This window comes from Aythya fuligula, chromosome 5, assembly GCF_009819795.1.
Source record: "Aythya fuligula isolate bAytFul2 chromosome 5, bAytFul2.pri, whole genome shotgun sequence".
Classification (NCBI taxonomy): domain Eukaryota; kingdom Metazoa; phylum Chordata; class Aves; order Anseriformes; family Anatidae; genus Aythya; species Aythya fuligula.
The window spans coordinates 50,692,005-50,709,058 of NC_045563.1; the positions used below are offsets into that span (position 1 = coordinate 50,692,005).

General features: G+C 36.0%; 1 protein-coding gene across 8 annotated transcripts in view; it reads right to left on the minus strand.

Annotated features, from left to right (window-relative positions):
• Positions 1-1,407: 1,407 nt before the first annotated feature.
• Positions 1,408-17,054, minus strand: part of LRRC4C (leucine rich repeat containing 4C) — a 498,215-nt gene continuing 482,568 nt past the window's right edge. For all 8 annotated transcript variants that reach the window (XM_032188015.1, XM_032188021.1, XM_032188014.1 and 5 more), the window contains one exon: positions 1,408-4,089. In XM_032188015.1, coding sequence (XP_032043906.1) covers positions 2,131-4,047 — 1,917 coding nt within the window. In that variant the 5' untranslated portion in view covers positions 4,048-4,089 and the 3' untranslated portion in view covers positions 1,408-2,130. The remainder of the gene's footprint in view (positions 4,090-17,054) is intronic.

Below are 17,054 nucleotides of genomic sequence, written 5' to 3' on the forward strand. Positions count from 1 at the left end.
AAATTCCCTTAGAGTAGATATTATTTCTCATGAAGTACATCAAAGCATAATGTCTTGCCAAATGTTTCTTTGAGATTATTATAGAACTTTTGGGTTCATTCGGCATTATACTTATCAGACTCCTTGCACTGCGTGATTCATTGTCACATATCTTAACATTGTCCTTTTTAAATCAGACCTTCTCCCTGCTACATTCATTTGCAACCTTGAGAACTGTGTATCCAACAAGATATTTACCCCATCAACTTATCTAGACATTCCTTCTTAGTTTTACAAAATAGAAGTATATTGTTCAGGAGGATCTTTGTCCTGCATGCTGTTCATACCAGAAAGGTCCACAGAAATTTTGATAAGAACTAAGTACATTATTTACCTGGAACGGGTCAACTGAAACTCATGGTATGTGTAGTTAAGGAAAGAAATCAGTGAAAAGACATTCAGAACTAATATTCAGTATGATTGCTTTTCCTAATCTACATTGTCTTAAAATGCGTCTACTCATTTGCCAATGCGTAGTTTAATTCAATAGTTTAATCCTACACTTGGAAGAATACAGTGTCCTGAGTCTGTTTTTTTCTTAAGCAAAGTCTTCCTTTTACCTTTCAGCATACAAGATATACACCATTCCTATACCAATAAGCTAAATCCACAGAACATATGAAAATAGAAAAGAAATGAAAGAAATGGGTGTACAGTTCCTATCGGTAAATGAGTCTGAGTTTTATTTAAACTAAACTGGTTACTTTATAGGCAGCCTAATTGTCATGCAAATCACACTAAACTGATCTGGCTAAGCCTGTCCTGTCTTTTTTCTTCCCCCTATTTTTTTATTTTTAATCAAAATCCTTGGGTGTCCTCCAAGTTACACCTTCAACAGCATTTTGATGTAATTTTGCACACAGAGATACAGATCTAAACATGGGTCTTATAGATATCTAAAGATATTTCATATTTGTCTAGGAATACCAGAATAGCTGAACTGGAAACTACTAGCTTTGATAAAAATAAATAAATAAATAAATAAATAAAAATTCTTATTGATAGCTATAGATAATAAAAAGCAGAACATACTTTTCATCTTTGTCTAATAAATCCAGTGATACCCAAAACTTTTTGTAGAACTTTCCCTGGTATTGTAGGATACATCTGGTGATATAAAAGAGATAACTCTTAACACTGTTAGAAGATATCATCATTATTTTGCATTAAAAACCAGGCAACCTTGTTTGCTAGTGGACTGCTTACACAGACTAAAACAAAAACTGTGCTATTCTTCAGTAATGATCCAAAGTGCTTTAATTATTCTCTTTAAAGTGATTGTGTTTTGGACCATCACAGCAGAATATTGTAAGAAATTTAAAAAGCTTTTGATGTTTAAAGCCACACTACAAATGAGCTATATCCAAGTACAGAAAAAAAAACAATATTTTATTTATAATCTTAGTTTAGTGTTTGAACTACAAATTCTGGTTCTAGAACTGCTTAAAAGATAATGGGTTTTATAGGTTTTCACAAGTAAATTAATTTTTTTTATTATTATTTTTTTTTACTTTTTCTTCCTTTTTTCACAGAATGGTCCTTTTGGTAAATACAGAGCAAATTATCAAATCATTACATGGAGAAAAAAAAAAAAAAGTTTGCTTGTTTGTTTTGCTCACTTGTAAAGCTGCTGCTAATATTCCATTCCCTGTTGAATAATTTCAAAAAGGGCATGAGAAAACAAAAGAAAAAGAAGAGAAAAAGAAGTGACAAAATAGACCGAATCTCACCACTAGAATTCACCATAAAAATTCCCAAAGTGTAACAGAATTCTTACAAAATTTCCTAGACCAGTTCTTTTAGGGAATCAAGATCTCCTATGAAAAATATGGCAAATGGGAATCAGGGTTGGGTGGGAAGGAAAAAGGGAAGGAGGAGGGTAAATAAGTGCAGCAAAAAAACAGGTTCTGAGGAATACACATAATTTTGTCTGCTTTAGATCACAATAGAATTTTTAATAAATAAATTTCTTTTTTCTTTGTAAAGACACTTTTTTGAAACAGTAGATTTAGCCCAGTCATTTGTGTCATTTGCTTTATAAACCATCTTTTTTTTTTGTCCCCACCCCCACCCCATAATGTCTTAAATGTTTTAGATCTGAGTCTCTTGTACATTGTCTTTTGAGTTCATTCGGATCAATAACGGTTCATGCACTGAACTGTGTATTGAATTTATTGTGTTAACTGTTGTTGTGTGGTTGAAAGGAGACTTATAAGAGTTATAGTGATTTAGGTGCTCATGCTCTATTGCTGGCATGGGCAAGTGACTCTCTATGGGTGTGTCACCTGTAAGCTCATCATCCACATTAATGATCTCTACAGTCCGTGTTGGAGCATGATGGTTCTGCCGGTGATGCTGTTTCCTCATTTTGTAGAAAATTACCAGCATCACAGCAGCCATGAGAGTGATAGCCACAAAACAACCAATTATGATTTTGGTAGTCTTCATAACCTCATCTATTCCTGGGATCCCGTTGTTTGCGTCCGTCACAGGAATGGTGAACGTTTTTTCTGTTGATCTTGTGCTCTGTGGAGTGAGTGAGGTTGTCATGTTAGTGGTCTCCCAGTTGGTAACTGGTGTGGGCCCAACCTGCTCTGTGGTCTGTGCCTCATCCTGAGAAGGTTCCACAGTCTCTACTGTGACAGTTGAAAAGTATGTGTAACCAGGGTTATCCAGGGCCGTCACATTCAGTGTGGCAGAAGCTGTGGTATTCCCAACAGAGTTACTCACCATGCATGTATACAAACCCGTGTCTTGCACAGTTACCTTTGTAAAATTCAACGTGCCATCACTGAGCACAGCAATCCGAACTCTGTATGCCCCATGTGTCATAACAGATCCATTTGGAGTAATCCAAGATACAGAGGTCAGGGAGGTTGATGCCCGGCATTTCATCTCTGCAGCCATGCCTTCAGTGACGTTGAGGTCTGCTGGTGGCTCCACTATGACTGGAGCGTAACACGTGAAGTAGTTCAGGTCCAGCTCACCAATGTACCTTCCTTTCAAACTAGGAGGTGTGTGGCAACGGGCACAGCACGCAGTATTGGAGGGTGCTTTGTCTTTAATCCACCAGCTGAGCCAAAGGATGTCACAGTTGCAGTTCCAAGGATTGTGATGCAGGTGGATCCTTTCGAGACGGAGCGGTGTGAACAGGTCATGAGGCAGTAGTGTTAAATTATTGTGTGCCAGATTGATCTCCACAAGTGATTGAAGGTTATCGAAAGCATTCCTTTCTATCACTTGAATCTGGGACTGTATCATCCACAGTTTCTGAAGATGCATTAACCCTTGGAAGGAACCTGGCCGGATGGCAGTCAGATGATTCCCAGAAAGATCTAACTCATCCAGTTTTACAAGTGGGGTGAGGTTAGGAATCTCTCGAAGATTGCACATGGCAAGGTTCAAATACCTCAAGTTGGACAGACCTTCAAAGGCACCTTCTGAGATATATGAAAGCCTTTTCAATTCTCCCAAATCCAACCTCCGGAGAGAAGGAATTCTGTTAAAAGCATAAGAAGGAATGCTCTCAATGGGGTTGTTTCTCAACCAAAGTTCCTTCAGTTTTGACAGGTATACAAAAGCCCCATTTGGGATAGTGGTCAGACGATTGTCAAAGAGTTCCAAAGTATTGAGATTGGCCAGACCATTGAAGGCCCCTATTTCAATTGTTCTGATGTGATTCCTGCTGAGCTGCAGGATTTCTAGGTGCCTCAGGTGCTTGAAGCTATTCACTTTAATGATTTGGATCTGATTTTCATGGAGGTTGAGTAACCGGGTGTTGGTGGAGATGCCGTCTGGCACGTCTCTCAGATTTTTCCGTACACAAATCACTTTACTGAACTGGTTGCTGCAGGAGCAGACAGAAGGGCAAGTTTGAGCCCTCACTAGACCAGCTACCACAAGAAGCTGAAGAGCCAACAGCACCACAAGCAGGGGGTCAAATAGGGCCCTGTTAAACCTAGGACCTATCATTATCTGCTGTGGATGTAAGGTCATCTTGTTCAACATTCATAATTTATTTGGTGTTGGTCCTTCTGGAATTTGAATAGTCTGAAAGAAAGAAGGGAAAAGGAGAATATTAAATTAATCTCAAATATTTAAATGTGCTCTCTAAACAGAGAGCCTTCTCAAGTCCTTTCAGTCAGCTCTACCAATTTCATCAAACTGTAGTATAAATAGCTATACAAATTCTAATATTTTGTTTCCTGTAAAGCCATGCCAGGTGTAATTGGCAATAAGAAATATCCAGACACTAGCTTTTCCTGCTCATTCCAAAGTATAATGCATGTAGCTTGATGGCAGATAACAAGTTCAACCACACTGGGTACCTAAGAGAAATGTTCTAACTCAAGAGAAAAGTTGAAAGAAGTGTCAAGAACCTCAAAAAACAAAATTGAGTAAGATAAGAATCATCACAATATGCAAGAATTGAACTTTGTTAATATTACAGTAAATCAAGACAAGAAATAATATGAAGACTAAATGGAGACTCATGACTTTTTATTATTATTATTTTTATTTTTTATTATTGATGAAACTCTTTATCTATACAAATGTGATTCCTGCTTCAGAATCTGACTAAAAGTAAAGCCTTTGATACTGAATGTAGTAGATCATGGAAATGTTACGGCAAGATCTTGCCTATTTCAGATTTTAAAAATAAAATACAAAAGAAACATGCTGAGCATCAGTTCTTCCCTACTGTTAAACAGTATCATCCCATTTCATGATATTTCCTCAATTCTTTTGCTTGGCACCAGCAGCAGCAGAGAAGCAAGCATTAGTACATATGTGCTGAACACAGAAATAAGAATAGCCATTTAAATGCTGACAAATACCTCTTTAGCTGCAGAGTGGACAATTTCATTAGTACCTCTAAGAAAATCCTACAGATGTTACTAAAAGGGGGAAAAAGGCTTTACTCTATGAATTATCATTCTAAATCTTTCAGTACTGATTCGTTTGGGGTAATTCTTAAAGCCTTCAGCCCTCAGTTCATTTTCAATCTTCTGCTCACTACAAGGTCCCTCTGCTGTAGAGATTAATGAAATTTCCTATAAATCAGCCAAAAGTGAAGTCTTATAAATTACATTGTGCTTAGAGCATATTTATAACCTAGAGCACCCAAATGCATAATAAACAAAATACTAAAAGGCAAAAGCTTTCTACTCCAGGCTTTAAATTGTTTCATTGTGTGTGAAGAAGTTATTTTTTAAAATATATATAAATAATAATTATTAATAAAAAAAAACAAACATGACTTGCATCTTCATAGCAATTCATTTAATGAAAGACTTTTTCTAATTATATATTCAGACAATGTATTTTTTTCAGAATTCACTTTTGCATTTTTTAAAAACTTGTTATAATGGTTCAGAGCTAGCAAGTGTTCTCATCTCACTTTTAATAATTCACTGCAGAGAAAGCCAATATAATGGTTTAAATACCAGTGAATGGGAATTGGAAGATCTGGGCTGTTTGTTTGATCTGCTCTGTTAAGTGCTATTTATAAAACATCAGTCTTGGTATGAAAGATTCATGAAACTAATGTGTTTTGCAACCTTGAGCAAGTCACTCAACTTCTCTGCCTGTGGCTTAACTTTTGCCATATGATCCTGGATAACCTCGTATCTGTAGCATTAGATGCTCCTGCTTCTCAGTCTGCCAATATCCATACTCCTGAACCATATACTCCTGAAATCATGAATATCCACACTCCTACTTCATTGTTTTAGGATACTGTACTAGACTGATGAGGGGTAGCTGTTGTACACACCTTCCCTTTTACTGCAGGTTTACAAGCATCTCTTCAGAGGTGCTCAACACAATATATAGAAACACTCCGAAACTAATTCCTAAAACTCACTAAAAGATGAGTTCTCTTACACAAACAATCCACTGTAGTATGACTAACTGGAAAAAAAAAAAAAAAAGTTTGAAAAGAACCTGTTTCCCATTTGAATTAAATTGAATATTTATTCATGAATTGATCAATATTGATTTCAGACTTCTTAGTTAAGTTCTATGATCCATGAATTTTGCTGTTGAATAGTTATTAACCACCTTATATGATAGTTAATGTGAATCTATTAGCATTTTTTTTCTTGTTGTTTCTAGTTTTGTTTTACTGGGTAGATTTCTCTCTTTTTTTCCTGCCTCATTTTTTAAAAGTCTTTTAAAACTTATTCCTTAATGACTTAGACTGAATAAATGCATTATCAAGTAATAAAACAGATGCAGAAACACACCAAACTAATTATTCTACCATCACACTAGTGTAATGTTATTGTCTTCACGGTAACTGAGATGAGAACTCTGCTCTCTCAAGCTTCAGAGCTGCCAGTTATCCTTGTATGGCTGGTGGGGCATGGGAAGCACAGGGAGCACGTGGCTCCCAGGAAGCTAGAGCAATCTTTTATGTTCTATAAGTCTCGTACCCATGCATCATTACAGGCCAGCTTTTCAACATACCATATGGTTTCTCTAACTTTCATTTTGCTATTTTCCATTCTCATTCCTGTATCCTGGATAACCTGAAGGAGCTGAAAAATTATGGGTTTAGTAGAACAAGAAAGTGTAGCAAACATAACAAAGGTCATGGGATAGCAAGTACCCTTAACATCAGCCAGCATATGCATAAACTCCCTTCAGTTGCTTTGCCAGTCTCCATAAAGCCAATCATTTCAACTGCAACTTTCAAGAACTGCAAGGCACTTCCTTCCTGTTCCAACTTCTAGCTCCCACAATCTCCCACCATTCCCTAATTCACTCCTTTATCCAGAAAATCTTCCCTTTCCATCACTGCACATATGCTCCAAGATTAAAATAAATAAATAAAAGATAAAAACATTTTACATGAATACTGTACTGAAGTACGGGGAACCTGACAATATGAAAAGCTGTCATGGACAGCAGAAGCTATGCCAGGCAGCTCCTTGCAAGTCCTCACTGCCAACCTGCAAGCTTTGCATGAAGCTAATAGGCTAATATACTGCAGTGAGAATTCTTGTGCTGTAGGAATGTATTAAAAAAGGTCCTTTTCTTTTATACTGGTAGCTTTCCACAGCTCAGAGCTTAAGTATTCAGGAAGTCTTTGTGCAGTCATTTCACATCAGAGTCATTTCAAATATAAATAGTCTGGAAATACCCTGGGAAAAAAAAAAAATAGCCAATGCAAAAACACAGTAGAAAATTCATTTAAAGCCTTGAAGAACATTATGGAAATATTTTAATGGGCTTTACATAAAGACCCATCTGGAACTCTGTACCAGAGTAATTTGCTATTCAATATCTGTCTATTATGCTAGAGACACATGAAGGTTTAGCTTTATAAATCCACACATGGAACACATACCATCAACCAGCTTCTTTAGTCTATCTTGACAACTCTTTGTCTTCTAAGCAATTTTTTTTTTTTCATCTGTCTAGTACCAAAATATCAACTCTATGGTCAATTCAATAACACTAGTGCCCTCTGCTGCATACATTTAAAATTTGTTTAAAATGTCCTTACAGTTCAATCCATTTCCCAGACACCATACAATTATAAAACTGTGCTTATACAGTAATGTATATTTTCTTTACGGTAATGGAGACACACATTCACACACATATATATAGCTATCTGTTTTGTTTTTTATTTCCACAGAACTCAGGAAGTCTTCACTCAAACGGACTGCTGATACGCATGTTCTCCTCTCTATAGCTTACGTGATGTAGTCTTGATGTACTACATATTTTCCTTTGAGCAAAAAGCATTGCCCTCTTCCAATGCAGAAGATGAAGCAAGGAATGACAAAGCTAATATGGCTCTACAGAGATGTACAGTGCAGCTTTCCTTAGGGACCACTGGAAGGATGCAGCAGTTATGCTATTGAAAGGTAACTTTGCTGAACATGGATACACAGAGTTGTCTTCCTTATGTGGGCATTATAGTGGAACCAGTGGTTCTTTCTTTTCTTTTTTTTTTTTTTTTTTTTTTTTAAATTAGGTCTTATGCCTGATATGCTTCTTTGATCACTTTTTGTTACTTTACTATACTATACTTTTTTTTTTGTTACATTACTATAAAGTGACTACACTCACTCTGATTATTGAGGGATTTTCCTGTAATGACGGATTTTGATTACAAAAAAAAGAACTTCAACACCTTTCCCAAAAATTTATCTGATGAGGTATGCAGGCGGCAAAGATATTTTCCCAAGTTCGAGTGATCCCTGGATGGATCACTCCAGTTTAGTTGCTGTTGGCAACTCATCTTTAGTTTTCTATCTAGTCTGTGGGTCTATGAATAATAGTCTCAGCAGTGGAGCAGTGTGGTGCAAAGGCTGTAGCATTAGCCCAGTATATGGGTTATGACACAACATAATCTAATACACATTGGTTGGTGCTGTACATCTGCCTTAAAATTGAATGAGATGTGATGCTATATGTCACTGCATTGAAAACACGATGAGAACATCAGATATCAGGTGATTAAATTATCACAGTACAATTAAATTTTCACAACTCTCCCTTAGGTTCATGCCAGAAATATTCTGGATGAGAGCATTCAGATCACTTTTTATAACTAAATTAACAAATATGTGGCTACATTAAGAAAAGACACCTTTGTTTTGCTTTATATAGCAGTTATGTATGCTGTACACCACAGCATTTTAAAGAGCTTATTGAAAGAAAAACACGTTGCAAATATATATGCATTTTTTAGTAAACAAGCCACTCTAAAATTACAAATTAAATGGCAGATTTCCAAACATATGAAGAGGAGCTAGGTGCATCAAGCAGCTTATTATGCTGGGAAGTCTCTCCCAGTAGTATCAGCACTGGAGCATGCAAATACTTTCTGTATGGAATGGAGCATGGCATACAGTAATAAAACAGGTCTACACCCCAGGATGACCTTATGCAGAAATGACTCTTTTGCCTCTCTTTTGAGGAATTCTGACTGCTTTGAGTGTGTGACTGATCCCCTTCAGGCAGCAATGCCGAGAGAGTTTCAGTGCAGATACTAAGAGACAAGCACACAATCTGTTTTAGCTGCACAAAATGCTAAAACACACAAGGGCAAACCGTGATCCCTGAACAGAGACTGAACTGTGGGCAGGGAGCTCCACTGGGGTCAGCAATCCTCCACCAACATCTGCTCTGCAAATGCTTCTGCAGCCTCAGATGTGCGTCCCCATATGGCTGTGAAGGGTTGGGCTGATGGAATCAAGTTACGAATTCACTCACCATACCCTCCTGTCCTCCTTCCTGCCTTTTCTGTCCTGAAATTCCTTTCCACCTGGACGTACCCCAGAGGACTAGTGCTCCTCAGTTCAATACAAGTACAAACACTTTTCATGCCATTCCCTGTCCACATACAGTAAAACGACACCTTTTTTTTTTTTTTTCTTCATTGTCCTTGCTGCCAACAGAGGAAAACATGCTATGTTCTTTACTGAGCATTACAATAATAATGACACAAAATCAGTAAATAGACTGGGCTAAAGCAGATCTCATGTCTTTTCTTCTTAGCCTTTTTTTTTTTTTTTTTTAATCACTGCAACTATATAGCTGTGCATCTTTACCTCCATTCTTAAAAATCTCTTCCCTTTCCACTGCTCTAGGACTTTAAAAGTCTCAACAATAGTTTAGGGAGCCATTGCAATAATGCTTAAAAACCTGGGAGGTTTCAAAGCCCAGCAGCTTTTATCTATTTGTTTTTTATTTTATTTTTAGTTAAATACAGTGGAGGCCAAAGAAGCAGCCCTGCAATGAAAACTGATTACACATGAGATCAAATAAATCAAGACACTCATAATGGAAATTATGCTCCTCTTTGCATGTTTCACTGCTTTCCTCTCAGATATTGTGAGGATTTCCTATGGCCCCTTGAAGCATGTAAGTGTAGGATGCAGAGGGGATATTGCTGTACCATGGATGCATTCCAGTTTTCTTCTGAACATCCTCTAAGACTCAGCTGAATCACTAAGACACTGACCTGAAAGACCTAAATGCAATTGGACACATTCGATCCCCCTAAATCACCATTCATTTCAGGGGAGTTCAATCAAGAATGAGTTTGATCCAGCCTGCCTTTTACTTCTTTTCTTTCATTTTGTTATATAGAAAACATCTTTATTTCATACCCCTCATTTTCCACCATGATTTCATTGTTTTATCTTCCTAAGATTTTTAATTTTCTCCTTAACTTAAATTGACAGAAATGAACATGAAATAGATATTTTTAAAATGAGATTTTTAGTGCACATTGGTCCAGGCAGGAATATTCACATTTTAGCTGGAAATAGATTTCACAGAGTTTTAAATTTTGCAGGGTTTGGCATGCCCCTTTATTTATACATTGTCTTTTACTCCCAAGCTTGACTTGTACTTTGTATCTTCAGTACAACTGAAAACATTTGCTAATTTACAGTCAATATGAATGGATATTTCTTCAAGACATGCTATTTTTATTTAGAGTAATTTTTTATTTTCTTTATTGATCACTGTACTTTGCCTGGATGTCACCCAAAGGGTGGAAAGGATAAAATCTCTCTGTTCAGACTACTCACAGTTGTGTGAATGGAAGCAATCTATGAATTGTCCACTATGAAAGAGCTTAAATTCTTTCATAAAAGCCATCAGAATAGAGCTTGGTAATAGTCTACCCAGAAACATTCTAGAAATTTAATTGGAATTAACTTTTAAAGTGGGTTAATTATATTGCATTAAATCTTTGTGTGGACGCTCTTATTTAGAATTTAATTTAAGCTAAATTGAATCAAGGCCACTGTAATTTCAATTAAGAGTGTCCATAAAAGAATGTAATGCAGTTTAGCTAGTCCCTTTTCAAAGTTAATTTGGATTCATTTTCTTGAGACCCCATGTAGACATTAGGAACTTTCATTCTGTATTGACTTGGGCTCAATTCAAACCAATTACATAAAGGTAAAAAGGTTTTCTACCACATCACCAATCCCTTGGGTTATTCAAGTCCCATTTTGCCATTTTGCTCTTCTCCTTCACTAATTCAGTTGATAAAACACCATTTCTCTGAACATACTATTTTGCTTTCATCTTCTGTATTCTTCTAGACAGATATTTATCTGGGGAGGGGGGGAACCACAGAACTGTACAGAAGAAATTTTGCAATAGCCCTGATAACAAAATTCTTTTAATTAGTTACAGCAGCATGTCACTACGTCCCATGTGCCAACCATGATATAAACAGAAGTCATACAAGCACCTTCAGTATTTCAACTGAAGGTGTGTTATTTCTTATACCAGAAATACCTCAGTGAACCACTATTAAACTGCAGTATATCTATAATTATTGGAAGAATGATTTCTTAATCTGTTTGGTTTATTATCAAAACTCATATCTGCGAACCACAAACAAATTAGTATAAAAGCAATAAAAGCAACCCTTAGTAATAAATTAAATGATACTCTAAAGCCATGCTCCAAACACTGGAGTTTTCACTCCTGTCACACTGGGGTCATTATTTTGGAACACTAGTACTTCTGTGTTTTTAACAGACTAGCAGTGATTAAAGACATCTATTTAAAGGTACTACAGTAGTACTTCATTTCAAACAAACTACTTTTAGTTAGGTAGAATATTATCAATTTTTACAAGCAAATAATAAATCCTACAAATTAGAATAATTTCCCAAAACATGCTACAAGGTTTTAAACTATCAGGCAAAAATTGGCAGGTTAGGTCTATAGGTTAATAAAATGCTGTGCATTTTAAAGGATGCAAAGGCAAAAAAGTGAAGACTGATGGAAACCAATACTTTAGCCCTGATTCTTCCCTGAATCTTCTCCCTGCTCACAAACTATAATACAGAGACGATGAAAATGTCAGATCAGACCACCACATAGTCTAACAAGGCATATGCAAATATAACCAGTACAACAAAGATCAACAGATAGAAATGAGTATAAGAGCATATACTATCCCTTAAGAAAATTTCACCCTAATGTTATAAAATTAGAGTTCAGATTTTAAAATCAAAAACAATAGGATTTAGCATCCTTTCCTAAAGTACAATATGCATATTAATTTATTGAATATGCAAATGCTGAATATTTTTGTTAGCAATACAAATCATCCTTTGATCCATGCTGAGTTCCTGACATCAGTAGTTAATATAAACTAGTTGACAGAAATATTTAATTCTGATAAAAATATAGTGCAGTTGTGAATCAGTAATACCTTCTATACATTGGCAAAAGGAATGCTCAGTAAAATTTGAAGTCATTTAGAAAAATATTAAGATTATTTTGAGATTAATAAATCAGAGGATTGTCCACATTAGTGGCATACAGAATCATGTCTGGGCTTTAACAAGTGCAGTTTTTCAAAATGTATTTTGTACATGTAAAACAGGAGACTGAGGGATGAAAGGAAATTATATTAAAGCAGCAATGCAAAATCTTCACTAATGCTTTTTGTGGGTTAATTAAAATATCCACCTAAATACATCTATGCTGTAATACTGTGTTAAGAAAGGTGCTTTCCTATTTTAAGATACGAATTATTGGATGTTAAGCTGGAGAAGTGCTGGATAGGTATTTCATAACCTTGGTAACTATAGACTGTATTGCTAGTATGCATTATTCTAAAAGATGTTCTGGGAGAAACATACCCAGCTAATAACACACTAAAGCACCAGAGTCCATTTTGCATCATTGCATTTGTAGTGGCTAACTGAGTCCAAATTACTCCCTCATTCTGTTAATAAACAAAGAGACAAAGAGAAAGAGAGACAGGAGATAAAAAGTTAAGGCTGTGAATAGCCTCGAGTCTGGCAAATGATGGTTAAACTTCTTGTCCTTGGTAACTATGGAAACCCCTTAAGGTAAGAGTGAAACACAGGCATTTTCTGGTCTGCAATTTACAAGCTGTTTATTTAATTATGAAGGAATATGAAACTGTTAGGGGCAATGCAATTATCATACTGTGATAGCATTTTGAGAGAAAAAAAATAGGTACAGAGAATAATAAGAAGTTAATTTTTTGGAAAATTACTTGTTTTAGGACTTCTGTGAAACTGCAGTGCATTGTTTTTTACTGAGAGATTTTTTTTCTTCTTTTTTTTTTTTTTTTTTCAAAAGTGTGTGAGTAGCCAAAATTAGTAATATGACATTTTGCCATAATATCTCTCAGTAGATTCATAGTAATTATGTCCATTCTATGCCCCATGAACAAAACCAAGGTCAGGGTGTATTTCAATTAAACCCTAGGTTTTACCAAAGTGCAGCACAGCCAGAATAGCAAGCACATTATTACCAGATCTATCACCGCTGGGCAATGAATAGGTCACAGGTGCTCTTGCATACACTATTTGTACACCTTTGAATATTACGAGTGGGAAAATGTTTTGACTCAATTTAGGAGGCAGCTAGTGAAATAAAATTAAGAGTGTAACTATGTGATGACTCTAGGGGGACTGTAACAACTACCTACAAGCATTTTCGTAGATCTGAAGGACAAACTTTCACCCGGTACTTTTGTTTTTTGGGAGTTGCATGAAAGTAGGGGCTACGGAGCCCTTTGCACACACTGAAAACTTTGGTAACAATGCGTTGTTGCCTGGATTGTCTTAATAAAACATCACACAAACACATCCTCACAACGCCTCTGAAAAAGAAATAAGAAACTGATGCATTAATGCATTAAATCAGTTGGCAAAATTTAGCATGTGTCTACAGGATACTTCACAAACATGAGATTCACACTCCACGCTGACTAGATGTAATGCATGTTGCTCCACATGACAGCCATGCAGTAACTTTTTGTTGCTGACCCTAAGCTAAGATGCCTCACAGCACTGCTCCAACCTAGCCCCAAAAGCACAAAGACAGGGTCTGCATCTGAATACAGTGTGGGTGAATCCTGCTCAGAGCAGTCCACGGGAGACTAAGTGGATATGCTATAATGAAAGTTGTCAGTAGCAGAGGCAGGACTGGGAGCCAGAATTCCAGAATCACATTTCTATTCAAATATGGATTTTATGTACATATTAAAGGGTGTGATGCTCATGCTTTAAAAGACCAACATGCTAAGACATTTAAAACTGAATTTGACTAAATAGTAAAAGATATTCAGTCCTATTCTATAGATTTCTGTATTATTCTTACCATAGTATTTGTACACCTTCCAGAAATGCATTAAATATACTAAATTTTTCATTTTTATCTGCATATTAGAATTATAGAATCATTTAGGGTGCAAAAGACCTTGAAGATCATCAAGTCCAACTATCCACCTAACTACTATGTTCACTGCTAAACGATGTTCCTAAGCACCACATCCCCACATCTCTTAAATATCCCCAGGGATGGGGATTCCACCAGCTCCCTGGCATCCTGTTCCAGTGCTTGAGCACCTTTTCTGTGAAGAAATTCTCCATGATATCCAGTCTAAACCTCCCCTGACACAACTTGAGGCCATTGCCTTGTGTCCTTTCACTTGTCACCTGAGAAAAGAGACTGACACTCTCCTCTCTGTTTATACTGTGCTACGTCTTATAGAGAAAAATAATAGGTTACTTCATATTTTCATGAAGACTTGCTCTTTAAACCCAGGAATACATGTATATGTGATGGAATATCTTTTCTGAGTAGACTGCTTATAGACTGCTTATTGAAATCATTGGCCAAATTCAATGTATTATTACATAAATATGAAATTCATAGCAGAACTATGAAGGTTGGCATATACTTCTTAAGTAAATGATAAGTTTCACTGAAGTGCTGTTTATCTGCTTCTAGTCAACCAACATGATAAAATTCCGAGTAACAGAAGTGCTGCCTGCTTTTTCACCAATTCAGATTCTGAAGTGCTGATGCAGTATTCTAAATTCATGGGTAGACCACTTTAACAAGATCTATGAGAGAAAGTCATAGTAAAAACTGACTCTTACAGAAATCAATGGGAGTTTTGTCTTTGATTTTAGCTGAGTCAGGACTCCATCTCATATGTGAATAAGAATTTGGTATACTGAGTCAACTGCACATTACTGCTGATGTGAGCTTGGACTTCGATGTCTTTCTTTTAGGATAGTTTTTAGGGAGATGGAAATTTAATTTTCATTTAATTAAAGCTATCACATAAAGTAAGTAGTGACTGAGCTAGCTAAAAAGACAGAGTTCACATGTGTGACAGAGTACTATGAAACAAAAGTAATTTAATATTATAAAATGACAAGATATTAACATATTGGATTTTTAAAAGATCCCAAGCAATTATGCTGCTACATTAAAAATTTAAAGAAAGAGTGAATCGAAGGTTTGAAACAAATTTCAAAATTATCTGTTCAAAGCAGAATAAATTTGATAGCTGAAGTTATTTGAGGCTATAAATATGTCTGTAGTAAACCCTTCCATTTTTATGATGACTTATATGGCAGTACACATACATGTATATTTATCACAGACAACAATGATACCACCTATTATTAAGGATGTCCAACATCGACCATTGTGAAATGCCGTTTTCTTTTTTTTTAATGTAAACTTTTAACCATTTGCAGATTAAATATTCCATGCAAGAGATATACCTACACTGTGGTCATTGAAAGTTTTACAGATATCCTCAAGGCAGCTTTGAAGCAGTTGGCGCCCTTATGGTAGTAAGTAATAGTAACAAAAACGCAACGTTACCCAAGTACTAAATTCAGGCTGCTTTTTCATTCTGTACACTGAGAGACACAGGATTTCTATAAGAAATATGATCCGGTCACGTAGTTAAAGATAGTATCAAAACATGGGCAGACATCATTGTTTTCATACAAATATTTGTATTTGTGTATGCATAGGTATACTTAGTATACTTTGTAAAATATAGCCCAAAACTATTTCTAAAAATTATGTTTCCTATTAGGGAAAAAAAAAAAAAAAAAAAAAAAAAAAAAAAAAAAAAAAGCTACTGATCCACGCTGAGCACATGAAAAAATAAAATTGAATGACAAAAGTACGAATGCATCCAGATCTCTCTGGCTGAGACCTATATCCTGGATTCTCATCTATACTCCCTACTGTACCATGGATCCATGGATGCATAAGGATAAGCACACTAAATATCTTCAGACAACCATTTGTAGGGGTCACATAAGTATTTCAAGAAAATAAATCCATTGATAATGCAGACCTTTCCTGAAGCATGCAGGAGAAGACTTGTGGCATCATCAGGCACTCTATTACCAAAGTATTTCACGCCAGTTCCATGTGGTTGTGGACTGCAAAGAATGATGCTAAATATAAGCGCTAAGAAATGTACGTGTTAACACTGCACTGAAATACTGACAATGTACATTGCCTATATTCCCAGCACTGTTTTGCTTACAGACCTACATCAGGTAGCGGGCTATTTAGTCTGGAAGCTTACATAAGTAAATGTAGAGTATCTTTTCCTATTTATCTGGTATTTCTGACCATAACCACTTGTGCAAGAATTCCTTATAGTGGTATTAGGCATGGCCAAGTAATTGGCTGCCAATATCTGACCTTGATCTGCAAGAATGATTTTAAACCCTGGATTCAATTAACTTAGGAAAAACATCTTCATTTCTTTACTCACACTGTTGTCCATAGAAAGCTCAAGACTTGACAAGACATGATACCAGCAGCTAGAACCAGTGAACACTACAGGAAGTTACATTTCATAGTGGAACTTCACAGAAGCACAGAGATCTCTTTTACTAGCCCTGATTTCTGGACTGGGATCTAAGTCTTAGAAGGATCTCAATGAAGATAGAGGAGCTGCTTGGTATCATGGATAAGGAGCATGAACAGATTTAAGAACTTCCTCTAATACTGCAGCCATAGATCTAAACCTGAGCTATCACTACCAGAGAGTAGATGATGGAGATTTTTTTTATTTTTATTTTAAAATATGTAGTCTCCTCTATGGCTCTGAGGAGGAAAAAAAGCACAAGTTATATATATAGCACATTCCCATTATTTCTTTTCTTTATAATTTTTTCAATTCCAGAAATGTGAAGGCAATATTTATCTTT